This window comes from Cetorhinus maximus, chromosome 6, assembly GCF_964194155.1.
Source record: "Cetorhinus maximus chromosome 6, sCetMax3.hap1.1, whole genome shotgun sequence".
Classification (NCBI taxonomy): domain Eukaryota; kingdom Metazoa; phylum Chordata; class Chondrichthyes; order Lamniformes; family Cetorhinidae; genus Cetorhinus; species Cetorhinus maximus.
In genome coordinates this window covers 46712050-46733763 of record NC_135884.1, presented here as the reverse complement: position 1 = coordinate 46733763, position 21714 = coordinate 46712050, and the positions used below count along the sequence as shown (strand labels likewise).

Here is a 21714-nt window from a genome sequence, read left to right as displayed (position 1 = left end):
GCCCTCTGAAGGAGCAATTAACCTAGTCCCACTCCCATGCCATATCTCTTTAGCTTTTTTTCCCTTTCAGATAATGATCCAATTCTCTTTTGAAAGCCTCAGTTGACTGCCTCCACCACGCCCTCAGGTTTGCACAGATCCTAACCACTCGCTGTGTGAAAAATTTTTTCACACATGTAACCATTTATTATTTTGCCAATTACTTAAATTGGTGTCCTCTGGCTTTCAATCCTTCTGTCGATGGGAACAGTTTCTCCCTATCTACTCTGTCCAGACCCATCTTGATTTTGAATACTTCTCTCAAATCTCCTCTCAATTTTGTCTCCTCCAAGGAAAACAGTCCCATCTTCTCCAATCTTTCAACGTAACTGGTTCCAGGAATGAGGAACTTCATTCTCACAATTTTTTTCTGCACCCTCTGTAATGCCTTTACATCCTTCTTAAAGTGTGGTGTCCAGAACTGGATGCAATACTCCAGTTGAGGCCAGACTGGTGTTTTTTTTTACAGGTTTATCATAATTCCTTGCTTTTGTACTCTCTGCCCTATTGATAAAAGGCTCAGGATGCCATATGGGCATACCATATGGTCCTTATTTAGGCATCATAATTCTATGACATAGACACAGCTGCACCTATACACTTCTTCCACAAATGGGACCCTGGATGCACTGATGTACTGTAGGAAATGCTAATTGCCCTGACTTTCAGTGACCAATGCCATAGAGATTCATCAATCATTGAAATATAAATACACAATAGGGCAAGCTCAGTTGAAAACTAAGAAATCATGTATATTTTTTATTCCCAGTATCCTGAAAAATATAAACAAGATACCAGTATCATCCATCAGAAGCAAATGACGTCCAGTAGGTGCGGTAGATAAACTCCTGTAAACTGCTGAATGCTGCTATTTTCACGCTGCCAAAATATGTGGTCCCCAGTGAGAAAAATCTATAAATGCTGAAAGTAAACTCCTTATGCTGATCCACATAGCCCCCATTGTGAGTGAAGGTAACAGTTTCTAAACTAGAAAGCAGACAGTCTTGAAGGAAAAGTGCAATTTGGTATTTTATTTCTTGAATTCTGCTTGATAGCAGTTGTAATCAAAATTTAAATATGATCCTGAAAGCTGTTCCACGTAGAGGATAATTTATAATAATGCACCAACCAGGCCTGTTAACTTAGCAGTGGCTGTCAGAAGTAATTTATGCTCATGGCTTCCTCAGTTTAATCAGTTTATTACCTCTGTTCCCATCAAACATGTTGTTTAAAGTTATTAGCATTCTGTTCTTCGTTCTCCTGTCTAGTTTCTCGGCATGTTTATTTAGTTGATGGCTGAGCTGTACAGTCTAGGAAAGTACGTTGACCTGTTAATTCCTGACATCTGATCTCAGTTATGATGGTGTATCCAAGAGCAGTGCAATGGGTTCATTTCTAGTTAGAGGATAGGACGATTGGTTAGGGTTCCTTCTGATCATTATCCCGGTAGAATTGCCAGGTGGGTTAGGCTAAAGTTACTTCCTCACTTTGACAGTGACACTTTGACGACTCACATATGAGTAATAGTTGCTTTTTTTGAAGTACTGGAGGGGGCTGGCGTCTGTTGAAATTGTCCCAACATGGAATCAACAGCAGGAGAGCAAGGCAAAAACATGGCATAATGTAAAACAACAGCAACATTGTATAGGTAAAGTTTTAAAATAAAGTTTTATGTATATGATTCTTCATGAAGCAAGGATTCTTGTGAAAATATAGGTCAGTCTTTAAAATGATGTAAATCTGGAGTGATGGATTCAGTCACTAGGGGCTTTTGTTTTAAGAATAGAAACTGGGTTATGTGAAGGTGAGGTATTGGGTGTTTGAACCAGGGGTTTGTTTGAGTTTGTCAGGGATCTCATAATGAAGAGAATATTTTAAATACATTTTGTTACATTTTCCAGGTAAATTGATAATTTTTGTATGTTTATGTTTTTGAAATGCTGGGTTTGTTGAAGGCTCCTTGTAGCGGTGGTGGTGATGGGCATTAAGTCCCTCAGCGATCATGCTGTAATTATTTCGGCAACTTATAATGTTCTTCCACACTTGTGATGTCAACAAAGTATGATAGCATTTTGTCTTGTGGAAATCATCCCAAACCATAGTATAGCATTCTTTTAACTTTATCTCCAAACATTGCTTTAAGAAAAATGATCAAAAAACAATTCTATCTACATTGAACTTAGCCTACGTTTAGAATAACCATAAATTAAGAAACCTGTATAGAGTATGTAAATTGTTGTATTAATAGAGCAATTATGCTGTGCAGCCTTTGAGTTTTGTTTAAGCCTTCACTGATCGTTTTATGCCCAAATCCACAGTATCTCCAAGATTGCATTCTTCCAAATCCATATCTTTCTATACCCCAAACTTTTCTCTAATGAAACCAATTTCCTTCATCACCTTGAGGATTGATTTCTGAAAATCCTGTCCTTTCCAACATTGTTCACAAACTTTGGCTGCTAATGTTTTACATGTTGTGTCCCTGGTATTCTCTCCCATAAACTCTTAATCTTGCTACCACTCCTCTGCTTTCAAAAAGCCCCCTTAAAAACTCTTCTATATAACTTGCTTGTACATTACACTTTGTGGTCATAGAAACATAGAAAATAGGAGCAGGAGTAGGCCACTCAGCCCTTGGAGCCTGCTCCACCATTCATTATGATCATGGCTGATCATCCAACTCAATAACCTGCTCCCGCTTTCTCCCCATATCCTTTGATCCCTTTCGCCCCAAGAGCTATATCTAACTCCCTCTTGAAAACATCCAATGCTTTGGCCTTAGCTACTTTCTGCGGTAGCAAATTCCACAGGCTCACTGCTCTCTCGGTGAAGGAATTTTTCCTCATCTCAGTCCTAAATGGTCTACCCCATATCCTCAGACTGCGGCCCTGGTTCTGGACTCCCCCACCATCGGGAACATCCTTCCTGCATCTACCCTGTCTAGTCTTGTTAGAATTTCATAGGTTTCTATGACACCCTCCCTCATTCTTCTGTACTCCAGCGAATATAATCCTAACCGACTCAGTCTCTCCTCATATGTCAGTCCCGCCATCCCAGGAATCAGTCTGGTAAACCTTCACTGCACTCTCTCTATAACAAGAACATCCTTCCTCAGATAAGGAGACCAAAACTGTACACAATATTCCAGGTGTGGTCTCACCAAGGCCCTGTATAATTGCAGCAAGACATCCCTGCTCCTGAACTCGAATCCTTTCGCTATGAAGGCCAACATACCATTTGCCTTCTTTACCACTTGCTGCATCTGCACGCTTACCTTCAGCGACTGGTGTACAAGGACACTCAGGTCTCGTTGCACATTCCCCTTTCTCAACTTATAGCCATTCAGATAATAATCTGCCTTCCTGTTTTTGCTACCAAAGTGGATAACCTCACATTTACCCACATTACACTGCATCTGCCATGCGTTTGCCCATTCACTCAGCTTGTCCAAATCACACTGAAGCATCTCTGCATCCCCCTCACAGCTCACCCTCCCACCCAGCTTTGTGTCATCTGCAAATTTGCAGATATTACATTTAGTTCCCTCATCTAAATTATTAATATATATTGTGAATAGCTGGGGTCCCAGCACCGATCCCTGTGGTACCCCACTAGTTACTGCCTGCCATTCGGAAAAAGACTCATTTATTCCTACTCTTTGTTTCCTGTCTGCCAACCAGTTTTCTATCCATCTCAATACAATACCCCCAATCCCATGCGCTTTAATTTTACACGTTAACCTCTTATGTCGAAAGCCTTCTGAAACTCCAAATAAACCACATCCACTGGCTCCCCCTCATTAACTCTACTGGTTACATCCTCGAAAAATTCCAGTAGATTTGTCAAGCATGATTTCCATGTTGATCTTTCCCCTTATGAGGTGCTCTGATATACTGTTTTGTGTAAAGAATGCTATATAAATGTATGTTGTTGAAGAAGGAATGAATATGTCATTGAATAAGATATCTAAATCTGCAATCCATAATTCCTTAAACTGTAATGAAACTATATAAGTCATTTTCTCTTAAAGTTCAATAAAATGGAAATCTGAATAATGTTTATTGTCTTCACACTGTATCACTTTTAAAAAATATTACAGCAACACTGTCAGGAAAAAGCTCTTCCATCAGCGAAGGATGGGTTTCTACACAATGGGGGTCGCCTTCAGAGGACAGTCTCAAGTCTCATTCTACATCTTCACCCACAGCTATTACAACACCAGTTACACGAACTATGGTGGATGAATCTGAGAACTTCTTCAATGCCTTTTTGAACTCTTCAGATACTCAAACTATTGAACAAACTCCAGTTGTCTCTAAACCTCCAACCAAATCTCAGCTGCCCAAAGAAGTAGAAGACACATTAACTGTTCATCTTACTGAATCTGTTGAATTAATTGTGCCAGAAGAGGAAAACTCGGAAGAGAAATGTACAATGGGACCCCAGATAGATAACACAGAATTTAATACATCAGACCAACTTAATGACAGCCAGTTGCAACATGCAGAAGCTGAACATTCAGAATCTTTTGGAAATGAGTTGCAGAATAATGATGAAGTAAAATTAATTGGGACAGAAAACGTGACTGTCTCTGTGACTTCTAAAGTAACAAAGTCAGATACATTGGTTGCTTTTAGTACTGAAAGGGTGCATAAAAATTCAGTAAAAACTGAGCAGTTAGTGAGTCCACCTGACAGCCCATCAAAATCCCACACTCCCTTGGGGAAAGATTTGGTTTTAGAGGCAAAAGAGCAAAAATCAGAGGACAGACAAAGCAACACTCCTTCTCCACCCATTAGTACATTTTCATCAGGAACATCAACCACCAGTGACATTGAGGTATTGGACCATGAGAGTGTCATTAGTGAGAGCTCGGCTAGTTCGAGACAGGAGGCTGTAGATTCAAAGATGATGCAGACTTCCTTTCAGTTGCTATCAACATCGGCCTGTACTGACTATCACCGCCTGGATGACTACCAGAAACTTACAGAGAGTTGTGGCTCTTCGGATGCTTTTGAGAGAATTGACACTTTTAGTGTGCAGTCATTAGACAGCCAAAGTGTGAGTGAAATTAATTCAGATGATGAAATGTCAGGTCGGGGATGTAATGTGACAGCCATGTCTCTAACTCCGTCTGTCTGTAATGCTTTGCCAGCTGACCAGCTGGTGAGGAATGTTGAAGAGAGCACAAACGACAGTCAAAAAGAAAATGCACTTGATGAAAATGAAATGGAAGAGAGTGGCCGAAGTGCAACACCAGTGAATAGCGAACAACCTGAGGTCTTGCCTGTGCTTGGCCTAACAGTAATTGAGAACCACAATGCAGAAAGTATAGTAATTAACAGACTGTCGGAAGGAACTGTTAAAGTTGAATGTCAACCCAGTGAATTACAAGAGGTAAACTTGTTTACATTACCATATATTTATGTAGTGGTCCTCACTGATATTAAAAGGCTGATTTTATGTACAGGATTTACTTCATAATGATTACAATGTGATCTCCCCAGGATCCAACCTATTTCTTTTTCAAGGAAGTTCCAATATACTCTTAAAATAGCTTCTCTTCCTTCCTCTCTGCCTTTCTCTCTCTCTGTCATCTCCCCTCTAACCTTGAAAAAACACAATATTTGTGTCATTGCTGAAATGAATGTGCTAACTGTTTGCCTCTGGCAGTTTTTATGTTTAAAATATATATAGGATTTGTTACAATATATATAGAATTTCTTGCATTATACTTTAAAATTCTAGAAGGAAAAGATGATGTCAGCATAAGAATAAATAATGTCCTTTTTTCATTAATAAATACCAGAGGGTATAATGTTTATCAGAGCTCATCTCCCTGTAGAACTTAGGCTAAAAGGACTTCTGGGCAGTATAAATCAGAACAGAAAAAGCTCTGGAGCAGATAGTTACGGCCATGTGACCAGCAATTCCAGAGAACAGTGCACTCTGATTTGTGAACTGCTTTATACACAAACAACAAATTATATCTTCTAATGTTACAGAACATGGAATGTGTTTTTCTAACAGATCATATTGTTATGGGGTCAAACCTATTTAAAACTGCTGTTGTAAAGAATGATTTTACAGTATAACCGCATTTCCAACATTTTCTTTTTCCTTTGTTCTTGTCATTCATTTTTTAATTTTCTACTAGTTTGCTCTCCTCATTTCCTGAAGGTGTTGGCTCCTTTCCAGTTCTACAGACACTGCCCTCTAGCACCTTGCCCTGATAGCTATTCATTCGTGAGGGTTGGCAGGGTTTTTGACCACATGAACTATTACAACCAAGAGCCACCCTGTCTTCACCTGATTTTTACATAAATGCAGTTGCAATGGGAATCATTGGTTATCAAATGGGAATAGGAACCCTAGTTTATCTTCCACTCCCAATCCAAGAGGCATTAATTGTAGTGTTCCCACGATATCCCTGGCTGATATCAGTTAACTCCACATGAGTGTTTGTGTTTGCTTCAGGAACCTTCTTGCACTGGTTGGCTTTTGGCAGTAGAGCTTATTTTTTCTATTTTTTCTTGAACAGATCTTTTGCTCCTTGCTTTATATTGTTAAATTTGATGTCATAGCTTGAGTATTATTCATATTTATCTTTTAATGGTCTTCAGATAATTGATGAGTTGACAGACAAGTTGGAAAAGAGAGAAGCACAGTTGTTGTCTGTTAGCAAAGATAAGGCAGCATTGGAGGAGGCAATTGATAACCTAAAAGAGTAAGTTTTTCTAAAACTATTTTAGCTTTATAAGACAATTTAAGGTTTTTTCAGACCATAATACTTTGAAAAACAGAGTGACTATTCATATACTGTAGACAGTACAAAAAGTGGCATAACAATTCATTAGTTTAACACACCCATTTGTGTAAAATTCTCAAATCTCTGTAGAAGCCAATAGCAAGCCATTTCCTTTTCTTTTGTTTGTTGTTGGTATTTGCTCTTCAGTATGGTAATATTAGTTTTAGAATAATTCCAAAGCATATTTTTCACATTAAAATGACTAAATACTACCTTTGGTTTATCAAGCATCTATCTAAAGTGTTTATAGTGTTTTTATCAATTAAACAAAAAATAGTATCAATTACTGTACTAAATATCATGGACATTTCTTGTATTTTAAGTAGTTGGGGTATGGAAAAAATGTATGTCCAGTATTGCTCTTCAGTAAAGTCCTGGTATTGCACAGGTCCAATAATATAAATAAGCTTCAATTATATATTACATGAAAGACATAATAAGGTGGAGTAAGGAAGCAAAGTGTGTTGTGTTGTACAGCTTCATTGCCAATTTTAGCTCCTGTTCCTCCATAGTTTTTTAATAGTACTGAATCATAATTCCAGATACAGTCCAGCGTAATATATAGGTAGTTTAAAGTGCCCTGTAAATGTGGGGAAAAATCAGATTCAGTGATCCAGAGTTCAATTTCCTTGTTAAAGAGGATATACGTTGTCTGTAGTCTTGTACAGACTTGTAGCTGGATAAGTTCAGTGCATTCCTGTTCATGTTGCTCTTCAGGATTATCTGGGAAGTAAGACTGTCATTTCTGGTAAGATTGTGCTTGTTTCTACACATATCTTGGTTCAGTCTTCACAAAAGAGGACACAAATAATTTCTCAGAAATGTTAGGGAACCAAGGGTCTAGTGAGAGGGAGGAATTGAAGAAAATCAGAATTAGTATAAAAATGGCACTAAAGAAATTAATGGGGTTAAAGGCTGAAAAATCCCCAGGGCCTGATAATCTACATCCCAGATCCTAGAGTACTAAAGGAAGTGGCCCTGGAAATATTGGATGCATTGGTGGTCATCTTCCAAAATTCTATTGACTCTGCAGCAGTTCCTACAGATTGGAGGGTGGCAAATGTAACCCCACTATTTAAAAAACGAGGGAGAGAAAAAACAGAATTACAGACCAGTTGGCCTAACATCAGTAGTGGGGAAAATGCTAGAGCCTATTATAAAAGACGTGGTAACAGAACACTTGGAAAGCATTAACGGGATTCGACAAAGTCAGCATGGGTTTATGAAAGGGAATTCATGCTTAACTAATCTACTGGAATTTTTTTGAGGATGTAACTGGTAGAATAGATAAGGGAGAACCAGTGGATGTGGTGTATTTGGATTTCAAGAACGCTTTTGATAAGGTCCCACATAAGAGACTAGTGGGCAAAATTAAAGCACATGGGATAGGGGGTAATATACTGGCATGGATTGAGAATTGGTTGACAGACCAAAAACAGAGAGGGGGAATAAATGGGTCTTTTTCCGGATGGCAGGCGGTGACTAATGGTGTACTGCAGGGATGAGTGCTTGGACCCCAGCTGTTCACGATATATATAAATCACTTGGATGAGGAAACCAAATGCAATATTTCCAAGTTTGCTGATGACACAAAACTGGGCGGGGTTGTGAGGAGGATGCAAGGAGGCTTTAGGGCGATTTGGACAAGTGTGTGTGTGGGCAAACAAATGGTAGATGCAGTATAATGTGGATAAATGTGAAGTTATACACTTTGGTGTGAAAAACAGAAGGCAGAGTATTATTTAACTAGTGATATATTGGGAAATGCAGATGTACAAAGGGATCTGGGTGTCTTTGTACACCAGTCAATGGAAGTAAACAGGCAGGTGCAGCAAGCAGTTAGGAAGGCAAATGGTATGTTGACCTTCATTGCAAGAGGATTTGAGTTTAGAAGTAGGGATGTCTTACTGCAGTTATACAAGGCCTTGGTGAGACCACACCTGGAGTATTGCATGTAGTTTTGGTCTCCCTACCTAAGAAAGGATACACTTGCCATAGAGGGAGTGCGACGAAGATTCACTAGGCTGATACCGGGGATGGCAGGACTGTCATATGAGGAGAGATTGGTTTGACTGGGCCTGTATTCACTAGAGTTTAGAAGAATGAGAGGGAATCTGATTGAAAGGTATAAAATTCTAACAGGGCTAGACAGAATAGATGCAGGGGAGCCTAGAACCAGGGGCCACAGTCTCAGGATATGGGGCGGGCCATTTAGGACTGAGATGAGAAACGATTTCTTCACTCAGAGGGTGGTCAACCTGTAGAATTCTCTACCACAGAAGGCTGTGGAGGCTGGATCACTGAGTATATTCAATAAAGAAATTGATAACTTTTTGGATATTAGGGGCATCAAGGGGTATGGAGAGAAAGCGGGAATATGGCGTTGAGATAGAGGATCAGCCATGATCATATTGAATGGCAGAGCAGGCTCTAAGGGCCGAATGGCCTACTCCTGCTCCTAGATTCTATGTTTCTGTTGATCTTCAGAGTTTATATTTCATAACTAAACACAAAAATACTGATTTAGTTTTCCTGTTGTTTGGTAGTTATTTTCCAGAATGTAATTTTGAATATGATTATCAATGGTTATTGCAAACTCAAGGTCTTAGCTTCATATTTAAAAATAAATGCTTTTGTTAATGAAGTGAGATGATTCGACTGAAGGAAGAAAGCAACAGCATTCCATCAATAAAAGATGAGTTCACTCAACGTATTGCAGAGTCTGAAAAGAAAGTCCAACTTGCTTGTAAGGAAAGGGATAATATTAAAAAGGTAAGCAGAGTTGTTAACTTTCTTGAATTTTCTTGTGTTCAAATTGAAAAGGCAACTTTTCGGTAGAAATGTATGAAAAATAAAAATTAAACTGTGGACAATGCTGAGAAATTACAATTACTAACTTTCTCTTCTCCTGCATTTTATCCATGGTTAGGGGAACAGGGTTGTGGGGGGTACAGCTTTAAGTGGGAATTCCTAATTAAGTTACTAAAGAGACACTTGAATTTGCTGGACTACCAACAGTCGGAATGGAAATAAGTTGTGAAAAAATTGAATATTTATACATTGGTATATATTATGTAACTTCTTGCTAAAATTATAATTTTTCTTCTGTGTCATTTGTGAGTTTTTAGGAATTAAAAACTATGAAGGCAGAACTGTCCACTAGGGTTACCTGTAGTGAAACAGCAGATCTAGTCCGGGAGAAAGATGAGCAGATCAGAGGACTGCTGGAAGAAGGTAGGAATAATGTGATATAAGTATCAAAGTATTGAAATCACTTTGTATTTTAAATCTTGACAGTATTCAATGTTTTTAACATTTCCTACCATTAACATATCACACTTAGATCGGATAATACCTAAAAAGAAAATGACCAGCCCACAGTGTTTTGAGATCTTTATTAATGAAACATACTGTATGGTAGCAGTATCTGATTTACTTTTACTCTCATAGCTCACTGACTAGCTCAGATACTCTAATGATGTAGTACTCGACAAACCCATGAATTTTGTTTTGAGAACTGTTTTAAAGCATTCAACCTGGCTATGTCAAGAAGCATATAATGAAAGTTTATGCTCAAGTTTTTTTTGAAGTACATATTCAGTGTATCACTGTTCTGAAGCAAGTTACATTTGAAAGCCAACAAATAAGATTTTCTATTGCAGTTGTCCAGGAAACTGCATAAGAGCATTTAATTATTGAATCATAGGCTGGAATCATAGAATAGTTAATGCGCAAAAGGAGACCATTCAGCCTGTCAAGCACATGCTGGCTCTCTGCAAGAGCAATTTAGGCCCGACACTCCTGGCCTTCATAACCCCGTATTATTTTTTCCCTTTCAGCTGCTTATCAAATTTGCTTTTGAAAACCATGATTAAATCTTCGGCCATCAGCCTTTCAGGCAGTGTATTCCAGATTGTAATCACTCTACATTAAAAAGTTTGTCCTCCTGTTGCCTGTGGTTCTTTTGCCAACCACCTTAAATCTGCCAATGGGATCAGTTTCTCTCTATCTACTCTGTTTCAAGTCCCCATGCCTTTGAATACTTCTATCAAATCTCTCAACCTTCTCTGCTCTAAGGAGAACAACCCTCACTTCTCCAATCTATTCATGTGACTGAAGTCCGTCGTGTGGAACCATTCTTGGAAATCTTTCCAGAACCCCCTCTAAAGCCTTCACACCCTTAAGTGCCCAGAATTGGACATTATACTCTGGTTGATGCTGAACTAGTGCTCCAGTGCTTTATGATGCTTTGGCATAACCTCCTTGCTTTTGTACTCAATGCCTCTTTTTAAAAAAAACTCAGTGTATCACTTCGCAGTTCTCTGCATTAAATTTCATCTGCCATATTCCACTAACCTATCTGTGTCATCGTGAAGTCTTATCACTATCCATTATCCAACAGTATGGTAAAGAAATACAATTTTATATAGAGCAGTTCACATCCTCAGGATGTCCCAGTGTGCTTCACAGCCAATGAAATACTTCTGTCATGTAATTGCTAGTGTAATAGGAAAACTTTTAAGACAAGGAATAAAATTAAAATGCATTGATAATCTTGTGGGGATATTTTATTCTCACTCCTGTCTACTTTATCATGTATCCTTACTGTGGGTATGTCTATACATACTTTTCTTGATAATAGATTTATTCACAGAATGCAGCATTACTATGTCTGCTTCCTATGTATTAACCCAATGTCCCAGCAGTCTCTGTCTATAAGTGCTGTAAGTACTTAATTAACATAGTATTAACAGAGCCCAGTTAAAAACGTAAATCAGGAAGTTGCTGCCTAAGTTGTCCTTTACTTGATATGCTCCAGAAGCTGTGCTTAAATACACGGAACGACATGGAGTTGCTGTTTGTACATGACCGAGAGAAAAAAAGACATTTGAGACATCCACCACCATTTGTCTCAAAGTGCTTTATAGTAAACTAAGTACTTTTTGAAGTGCAGTCACTGTAGGAAACAGCAAGGTGATAATGATCAGATAATCTGTTTTTGTGATGTTGATTGAGAGATAAATATTGGCCAGGTCACACCAGGCTCAGTCTGCAAGCATGATCCTGACCTTCCTGTCACTTGCCATTTCAATTCACCATCTTGTTTTCACGCTCACATTTCTGTCCTTGGCCTGCTACATTGTTCCAGTGAAGCCCAACGCAAACTGGAAGAACAGCAACTCATCTTCTGATTGGGCACTTTACAGCCTTTTGGACTTAACATTGAGTTCAACAACTTCAGACCATGAACTTTGTCCTCCATTTCAATATCTTTTTCCCAACCCCCTCCCTCCACAGGGCCAGTCTGTAACTTGTTATTAAATTTTGCTTTCAGGGAGCACTGTTAACACATTCTGCTATATGACCTTAATGCTACTATTAGCACATGCCTTAGTCTTTAACACTATCATTGCCACTCCCTTTGTCTTGTGTCCGTGACATCTTTGTCAAATCTCTCCTGAGCTCCCACCTATCCTTCAACTTCTTTGTTGCTCCACCTGCTCCACCCTCTTTCTTCAACAGTTTAAAACCCATCACATATCTACCTCTCTTCAGCTCTGATGAAGAGTCATATGGACTTGAAACATTAACTCTGTTTCTCTCTCCGCAGATGCTGCCAAACATGCTGAGTTTTTCATGTTTTTCTGTTTTTACACCAGGATAATTCCCCTATTCTTTGAAATAGTGCCATGGGATCTTTTACGTTCAGCTGAAGGGGCATACGGGGCCCTGGTTTAATGTGTCATCCTAAAATTGCACCTCCGACAGTGCAGCACTCCCTTAGTGCTGCACCAGAATGTCAACCTTGTTTTTTGTGCTCAAATTCTGAAGAAGGACTTGAACGCAGGAGCAGAAGCAGGAGTGCTACCAACTGAGCCTTAGGTGACACCTGATACTCACTAAATTTGGCAGAAAATGCTAGGTCTTGTCCATTCCAGTGTAACTAAATATTTAGCGGCTTGATGAGTCTTAATTACATCAGACAGTCTGGCACTAAAAGCCTTTACAAATGTGAAGTCTCATTCATGTGAAGTCAAATGTTTCAATTATTGTTAGAGATTTTAAAAAACATTGTGCGGAATCATCCCAGATTTGCACTAAGTGTGGTAGTGGGCGTGAAAAAAGAATCTTTACCCGCCGGTTGCGATGGTGGATTTTTGAGTCGCATCATCCCCTTCCCGGCTTGTCACGCCTCATGTTATGGCACAGAGGATGGTAAATGCTGAGCTGCTGAAATCCCAGAGAGAAACTTGAAACAGCTGCCACAACTGCTTTGAAATTTGTATTTTTATTTCGAGATGGGTGCCTTGAATTCAGTAGTAATAAGTCCACTGAGTCTTAGAGGTTTTTTTTACAAAACTAAATTAAACATTTATTAATAAAAGAAATGATTTTAAGCACCTATATAGATCCACAAATTACTACTATGTTAACTCCTAAATCCCCTAATTAATCTAGCTCCCAGTTACACCTCCGTTAAGGCAACAGTAAAACAAGATAGATTTCAAAAGACCCAGGCAAAGCACACAATACCCTGGACAGTGATATTTAAAATTAATTTTCTCAGCTTTGGTTCCTGGAGACAGCAGCTTGGTACATAGAGGCTGGAGGCTTTTCACACTTGTTAGATCTTAGAATGCATTCTTTCCTTACACATAACTTCATCTTCTTTATACATGTTTCGCCCTTTTTAATGTATATTCCATGGTCCCAATATGTTTTTGCAGCTTTACATTTTCCATGGTATAAATCTTTCCTAGCACTCATATTTTGGGAAAAATAAACACACTGTTTGGCTTAGCCTGTTATGGCTGGGTGTAACACCTTACCATCTCTTTGAAATTCACTACTCTGGTTTATCTGAAAATACAAATGTTCTTCACACCTCACATTCTAAAACTTCAGCCATGTTTATGTATTTAGCATTTCAAATCTAGTTTCCCTTCTGATCCATCAAAGCACCCAGATCAGCTGTCTGTAATTCAATTAAAACCCACACACACACATCTACACAGAGAAACTAATCCAAACCCCACTATTAACCTATCTTTACAATAAATTACAATAATATTATGAAAATTACTGTATTTTCATGACACTCATTAATAATGCATTCATGGGAAACAGGCCAGATCACTGGCGGGCGGGCTCGGATTTGCGCACCGTGCTGTGACCTCAGTGCTTCCTTGCTCCAGGCTCCATATTTAAAGCGCACCAGAATGTAACCAACTTCATGTAAACGGACCAGGACTGCTCCAGGCGACAGATGGCCCTGAAAATAAAGGTGATGGCAGCTCCCATATATGGTGACACCTCTCTGGTGCACTTGCTGCATGTAGTGGAAGGCCACTCCAATGTCCTCTACCCTTGCTCTGGCTGCAGGAGGTCCACCAGAGTCATCAATCCGGCCTGGAAGGTGGTGGCAGCAGTGGTTAGCACCAATGGAGCACAGAGGAGGTCAACTTTCCAGTGCAAGAAGAGAATGAATGCTCTCATCTGTTCCGCCAGTGTAAGTAAACCACCTCATCACTCTCAATACACACTCCCAAATCCATCGCACATCCACAGGGATCTCACACCTCAAGGGACAACACCACTAACTCTCACACACCCTCACACCTCCATCAGGCTTATATCCTCTGGAGCTCACGTCCTCATCCCGTACATGGCTCCCATTCACCACACAAACATTCCACTCAGTGCCATGCGTCCTGCTCACTCTCTGTCCATCTGTTTTCATGCAGGAGAGGCTGGCTCACAACAGGAGAGGCCTCAGACCGGCAGTGGAGTGGTTGACACCAGGCCCCTCGCTCACTTTGAGGAGCGTGCCATTGCACTGACTGGTGAGGATGTGGACCGTGCCTGCGGTGACGGTGAAGTCGGCGGCGAGCACCCACGTGAGGATCCTGCACAAGATCAGCCCTCTCTCAGCACAATTGTGAGTGCTCTCACTCTAGAGCAGACATGGGTTCACAATCTGGTGGTCACCGCACAGACACATGCCTGCCGCAGGAGGAGGCAGGTTCAGCCAAGCTCCCCGGTACTCGGAGGGCCGCTGGGGAAGAGGGACTTGTGAAGTTGGAGTCATACGACGAGCTTCTGGATTCGGCCTTCCAGCTCATCGTGGCAAGTCACCAGAAGGTGGAGGAACTGCAAGCAGAACTGTTGGAAACCCTCAACAAAGTGGCACGCGAGTCGGAGGAGTGCATCCGCCAGCTCTCTGATGAAGTTGTTCCCACATGTGCACACATGGAGGTCTTCATGGGAAGGATAGTGGATGCCATGGAGACCCTCTAGAAGAATGCGGAGATGCACACAGACCTGCACTCCATTGCGGTAGCTATGGGTGAGTTCCTGCAATGGCAACACGAGGGGCAACGGGGCACCTCAACGTCCTCCAGGTGCTCCTTCCACTCAGAGACAGGCCGGCGCCCTCGGGTACGTGAAGGGAGAAGGAGAAGCAACTGGACACCCCTGGGTCATCCACCACGGAATCTCAGAGGCTGTCTTCCCCCTCTGAGTCCCCTTTGCCTGTGACCCCCTCAACCTTGTCCTTTTCACTGCAGAGGGAGCAGCTGACCGATAGGAGGACAGCCAAAGCAAGCCGGGGCCCTCAAGGCCTCGGCTGTCAAGAGGGCGCACGTCAAAGTCACCAGAGGCAAGAGGGCCAACCATTGTGCAGGCTGTCTCCACCCTGTTGCTGATATCAGGGCAGCACCTAGAAGTGGTAGGCCTAGAAAAGTTAAGAAATTCTGATCAGAAGTGGTTGCACGGGTGAACATATTTTGTCACTTTATAATCTGAAAACACATTCACTTTCACTAAATCATGTGTAATGTTGTCTTTCAGCTTCATTTACAGGCTTTGCGAGTCCTCCCCCTGCATCCCCCACTACTAACAGTTCAGATGTACGCAGCTAGACTACGAGTGATTCTGGATGGTTAAGTGTGTGTGGGGCAGGCCCTTTCAGAGCTTCATGGAAGCATTCTCCCCTGCACACGGAGCTTTCATCCATCTGTCTCACCAATCCCACTGTCCCGAGTATTTTCAACGCTGCCTGCTGGGTTTCTCTTTCAGTTGTCCATCTGAGCTGACCAGCACCTCCGTCCACCCACTGATCGGACTCCCAGGCAGCACCTGTGCCCATCCAACATGAGGCTCCACTCACTTTCGATTTGTGCAGCATGGTTGGCATTAATTTTTGATCATCTCCCCCAGCCTTTCCCCTCCCCCAGTCACCTATGTCCTTTCACCTATCAAGAGTCCACCTCCCCACCACCACCCTACAGCCCGAACCCTTGTCACTCCAGGATATCCAGGTGAATGTGAAAGATCCCGACCTTCCTGAGAAACCCACTCCTGTCCACATTGACCTCCCTGACCTCTTCCTTCCCACCCCAGGGTCCATGTTTGCCTCGAAGTCCCCACCAACCACCCTCGGCACACCTTCCACTGATAGCGACACACCCTTGCCCTCCTACCCTACTGGTTCCCTCTTCTCCCTCTCACACTCACCTTTCCCTCCGCCAGGCCCACCCTGAGTTTGCTCCCCAGGGGTTTTCATTAACTTCACAGGCCCCTCCCTTGCACAGTCACCTAGACATTCCAACCCCCCCTCCTACTCCTTCCTCCTGATCTGAGCAAGGTCTTGAGGGTAAGTCCTAATTTCTGCACGTTACGCTTGTCCAGACATGTTATGGGCCGGCATATTTTCCTACCGGAATAACTGCAAATCGGTCATGTGGGGGTGGTGGGGGCGATTCCGCTGGGGCCTTGCTTTGCATTCCATTAACAGGGTGCAAATTGGTTCACGCTGGCCTCCAGCGGGACTTGCGATCCGCCATGGTGGACACCATCAGATGAAACCGTTTTCTGCCCCTCCCACCGAATGGTTCCCCCTCCTAACGCCCACTGCCAACGGGAGCAGACGATTCTGGCCATTTAAGTTTTTTTTTACTTTCTGTCTCTCAATCCAGTCTTTTTCTCACTTTAGTTCACTTTCTGTACCCGATATAACTTTGAATGAAATAATTCTAACTTACATTTTCTGGTTCAGACTGTGCTGCTCGTTAATCATTCTTCAATCTGATTGGTTAAAGAGACACACGATTGTTTGCTCTGTTCACTTAGGCCTCTGGTCCTCTGTCAAAAGGCATCTTGGCGCTCTTGTGCAAAATCCCAAAGAATGTCTGCGAGCAGGTGCAAGTGTAATGAACAGTTGGTGCCATTTGTTTGCTGTTGATTTGGTCCATGATTTTAGAGATAATTAGATGAGCCCATTTTGGGAGCAACCACAAATGTTATTATTTGATTTAAGGTTAAGTGGGATGTTGAAATGTTTCTTGGGTTGTTTCCTAAATGTGCACAGAAGTAAGTTCTAATGGTCAATGTGCAAGGATTTTGCCTTATCACAATAAATGGTACAAATACTTGCTATGCATTTTCACTGACTTTCTAGGGTTACTCATTTGAAATCTCTATCTGTTGATGGAAACATGGGGTCCAAAAAATACTATCTCAGAACGGTGAACCTGGAAATTACATCTCCAATAAGAGTTTGTGAAGAAGATGCTGAAGAACAGGATGAACTAAATACATTTTTCAGTACCAGACTACTTAGTGGAATAATGAATATTTGGACCTCAATTTTTGAGCAAAAACAAATTGCAACTAATCAAAGATTTTGTTCTGGAAAAGTAGAAATTATGAGACAAAGCAATGTAAAATTTATTTTAATGCAATGTTAATGATTTCAGGAGAGAAACTTTCTAAACAGCTCCTAAACAATTCAAACATTATAAAGAAACTAAGGGTTAAAGAGAAAGAAAATGAGACCCTGGCCACTAAACAGAGCAAGAAAACCAAAGAGCAAGAGGAGGAAATTAAGCATCTACAGCAGGTCAGTGAATGACATTCATGCTATTGACAGAAATTGGCTCACTATATTAAAATGTTCTATGTTAATGAACATTAGAAGCACTTCTGAAATACAAGTGGTTTTATAGGGAAGTTGGTTGATACTAAAGTTTATATGCTGTATCTTTGTCAATGTTCTCTTATCCTATGCAAAGTTTATTTCTAACTTTATATTCAGTTTTTGTGCACTCTTAATGCAATAGACAAAAGGCAAACATTGTAGGATATCTCAGAAGTAATAGGTAGTTATCTGATATACTTCAAAAAATGGCATTTTGGGCGAGGTTGCACTTAATGACTTTTATGCTTGCGGATAGCGAGACTAAAACATAATAAATCACTTGACACTTGTGGTTTTGCTGCAGGTGCTTGATGGTAAAGAGGAAGTGGAGAAACAGCATCGGGAGAATATCAAGAAGCTGAATGGTGTGGTGGAGAGACAGGAAAAAGAGATTAGCAAACTGCAAATAATCTTAGAGGAGCTACAGGAAAACAATCGCAGCCTTCAATCTGCACTTGACAGCTCTTACAAGTAAGAGAATAGGGTACATGTGGATTTGGTGGACAGGGCCTGCAGATCATGAAGAGAAAGTTAACTTTTGCATGTTATATTTCTTTACTGAATGTTCAGAAAATAATTGTAAATAAAACAAATGCTGGCCTTGCCAGTGATGCCTACATCTCATGGAAGAATAAAGAATTAAAAAAATGTATGTATCATGGTGAATAGTTACTTATTCTGTCAAATTTGGAAGCAGTTTCCCCCTTGTCGTCTTGCTTTTAGGTCCTCCAAACTTCAGCATTTCCCACTTAGACACAAAAAAGCAACCTCCTCCTAGGGCTCTCTCCATTCTCTTTGGAACTTGTTGCTTGGAAATGTCTAAGATCCTTCCATCTTCATGTTTCCTCCTCCTCCCTTCAAAGGATTGCTTCCTAGTTGAGATTGAAAACTTGAAATTAATGTGATTGAGGATATTGGCTCATGTAACATAGCAAAGAGATTTGTACTGGGCTACCATGGGCATGCTTATTAGGTTATTCTGCAATTCAACATTCTGAGTGGGAAGCTGTTTCATAGGGAGCTCTGGTTAGAAAATCAGTTAGAAAATACAACGGGCCTGTCTCCAATCTCTGCCTGCACAAGTGCAGCTCCCTATTGGGATTGCAGAATTACTGCAGTATGATTTTGAGAAGAACAAAACATCAATACTTCTGTAGCTGCTTGCTTTTGTTCATAAAATGGTTTTGTGTGTCAGAATCTGCTTTTGGTCCCCAGTATATTTCTTCATAGATACCTTGTAATTTGTTTAATCACATTGTCTAACTTAACTTTCTTATCTTCAGAGAGCTTGCTGAACTGCATAAGGCTAATGCAGCTAAGGAAAGTGAAGCCCAAGAGGCAGCTTTGAGTCATGAGATTAAAACAAAGGAAGCATTGTCAGTGGCATTGGAACGAGCCCAGGAAGAGGCCAGGCAGCAACAGGAGGCTCTTGTGGCTCAAGTCAGTATAATTATTTTGGTTTCTTTTTTGTTAAAAACAATCATGAACATATTACACATAGGTTTTTTGAATTATAAATTAATTTTATTTGGAAGTATTGTGACCTGTGAAGAGGATAGAGATAAACTTCAAGAGGACATAGGCTAGTGGAATGGGCAGATGTGTGGCAGAACAAAGTAAATGCAGAGAAGTGTGAAGCGATACGTTTGAGAGGAAGAATGAGAGGCAATAAAAAATGAAGGATACAATTCTAAAGGGAGTGCAAGAACAGAGGGACCTGGGGGTATATGTGCACAAATTGTTGAAGCTGGCAGGGCAAGTTGAGAAAGCAGTAAAAAAGGCATACAGGATCCTGGGTTTTATAAATAGAGGTATAGAGTACAAAAGCAAGGAAGTTATGATAAACTTTATTAAACACTGATTCAGCCTAAACTGCAGTATTGTTCCAATTCTGGGCACTACACTTTAGGAAGGGTGTGAAGGCATTGGAGAAGGTGCAAAAAAGATTTACAAGAATAGTTCCAGGGAGTGAGGGACTTGAGATATGAGGATAGATTGGAGAAGATGGGGCCATTCTGTTTAGAGAGGAGATATGATAGAGGTGTTCAAAATCAATGAAGGATCTGGACAGAGTAGATGGGGAGAAACTGTGCCCATTGGCAAAAGGGTCAAGAACCAGAGCACACCGATTTAAGGTGAATGGCAAAAGAAAACTGAAGGCGACATAAGGAAAAACATTTTTATACAGCAAGTAGTTAAGATCTGGAATGCACTCCTTGAGAATGTAGTGAAGGCAGATTCGATCATGGCTTTCAAAGGGTGGATAATTATCTGAAGAGAAAAACATTTGCAGGAAAAAGGCAGCAGAGTGACACTAGATAAGTCGCTCTTGCAGAGAGCCGGTATGTACACGAAGGCCAATGGCCTCTTTATGTTATAACCATTCTATGGTTCTATACAGTAGCCATAGATTTACCTATTCTATAAGCTACAAAAATTGAACAATATATAATGCTGCATATTTTGAAAACCTGCCCTATGCTCGATAGCAGTTCTGTACAAGCTTTATGCGTGGAGGGGGCCACATTTCCATTTTTTTTTCTCACTCGAGCTGATGAGCAAATTTCGGAAAGGTACATGAATTTCAAAAAAAAGTTAAGTATGAGGAAAAGAAACAACTTGCTGAGCAAAAATAAAGCAGTGTCAAAACAATAAATGGATAATATTAAAAGAGTAATTGATGAAGATAACCTTTAGAGAGTGAGAAGCTGAGTGTATGTGTTTACAACTCTCACTCAGTCTCGGGGTGCTCACTCACTCACCCACTGTGTGAGTGGGTGTGAACATCTGTTGTGTGGGGATAAGGGTGAGTGAGTAACCTGAGACTGGAAGTGAGCCAGACAAACACACTCATATATATATATACACACACACTCACTCAACACACTCTCTCTCTCTCTCTCTCTCACTCACTCACTCCTGCTCACTCAATCACTCTCTCGCTCGCTCACACTCTCTTCCTCTCACCCACTCACTCTTTCTCTCACCCACTCACTCTCTTTCTCTCACCCATTCATTTTCTTTCTCCCACCCACTCACTCTCTTTCTCTCACCCACTCACTCTCTTTCTCTCACCTGCTCTCACGCACACACACAGCAGCCAGCCTTGTCTCCTACACATGACCCTGGGCTCTGCATCGTCTCATCGTCAAGCCCCTGCAGCCTCTTCTCCCCCGGTGGCCCCGGCTGTCCCTCTCTCCTCCCCCTGGCCCCGGCTGCCCCACTAGCCTCCCGCCGGCCGCCCCTCTCTTCTCTACCCCCCTCCTCAGTAGTGAACCTGTCAACAGCAGCCACAAGATAGGAATGGCCTGTGTTTGGAGGAGCAACCACTTGCAGAATCTTCAACTTCATTTATCTATCTTTCCGCATTTATCTTCATCAGCATCTTGAACAGTGGCTCCGGGGGCCAAGTAGAAAGGCTTTGAGCGCTGCAATGCAGCTTGCAGGTTGGACAAACCTGCTGTAGAGAATACTTATCCAAAAATGACTTCAACCCACCTAATTAAAATTTGTATGATACTGTGAAGTGGCCATGTGAACCTAAGTAGTGAGATGATTATTGGCAGGCTACTTGACCATGGGCAAAATACAGCAGATGCTGGAAATCTGAAATAAAAACTGACAATGCTGGAAATACTCAGCATGTTTGGCAGCAGCTGTGGAGAGAAAAACAGAGTTAATGTTTCAGTCTATAATCTTTCATCAAAACTGGGAAAAGTTAGAGATGTAACATTTTAAACAAGTAAAAGGGGGATGGTGGGTAAAAGAACAAAGTGGAATGTCACTGATAGGGTGGAAGGCAGCAGAGGTTAAATGACAAAAGAGCTGGTGATGCAGGGCTTGATGGAGTGCAAATGAGACAAGAAGCAAAAGTCAAGGAGCTGTGAAG

At 41.1% G+C, this 21714-nt stretch overlaps 1 protein-coding gene across 1 annotated transcript in view; it reads left to right on the top strand.

Annotated features, from left to right (window-relative positions):
- Positions 1–772: 772 nt before the first annotated feature.
- tmf1 (TATA element modulatory factor 1) overlaps positions 773–21714 on the top strand; it is a 38761-nt gene continuing 17819 nt past the window's right edge. Inside the window, exons 1-8 of the mRNA XM_078543691.1 lie at positions 773–866; positions 4139–5436; positions 6663–6766; positions 9493–9619; positions 9976–10081; positions 17605–17747; positions 18130–18296; positions 19109–19265. Coding sequence (XP_078399817.1) covers positions 788–866; positions 4139–5436; positions 6663–6766; positions 9493–9619; positions 9976–10081; positions 17605–17747; positions 18130–18296; positions 19109–19265 — 2181 coding nt within the window. The 5' untranslated portion in view covers positions 773–787. The remainder of the gene's footprint in view (positions 867–4138; positions 5437–6662; positions 6767–9492; positions 9620–9975; positions 10082–17604; positions 17748–18129; positions 18297–19108; positions 19266–21714) is intronic.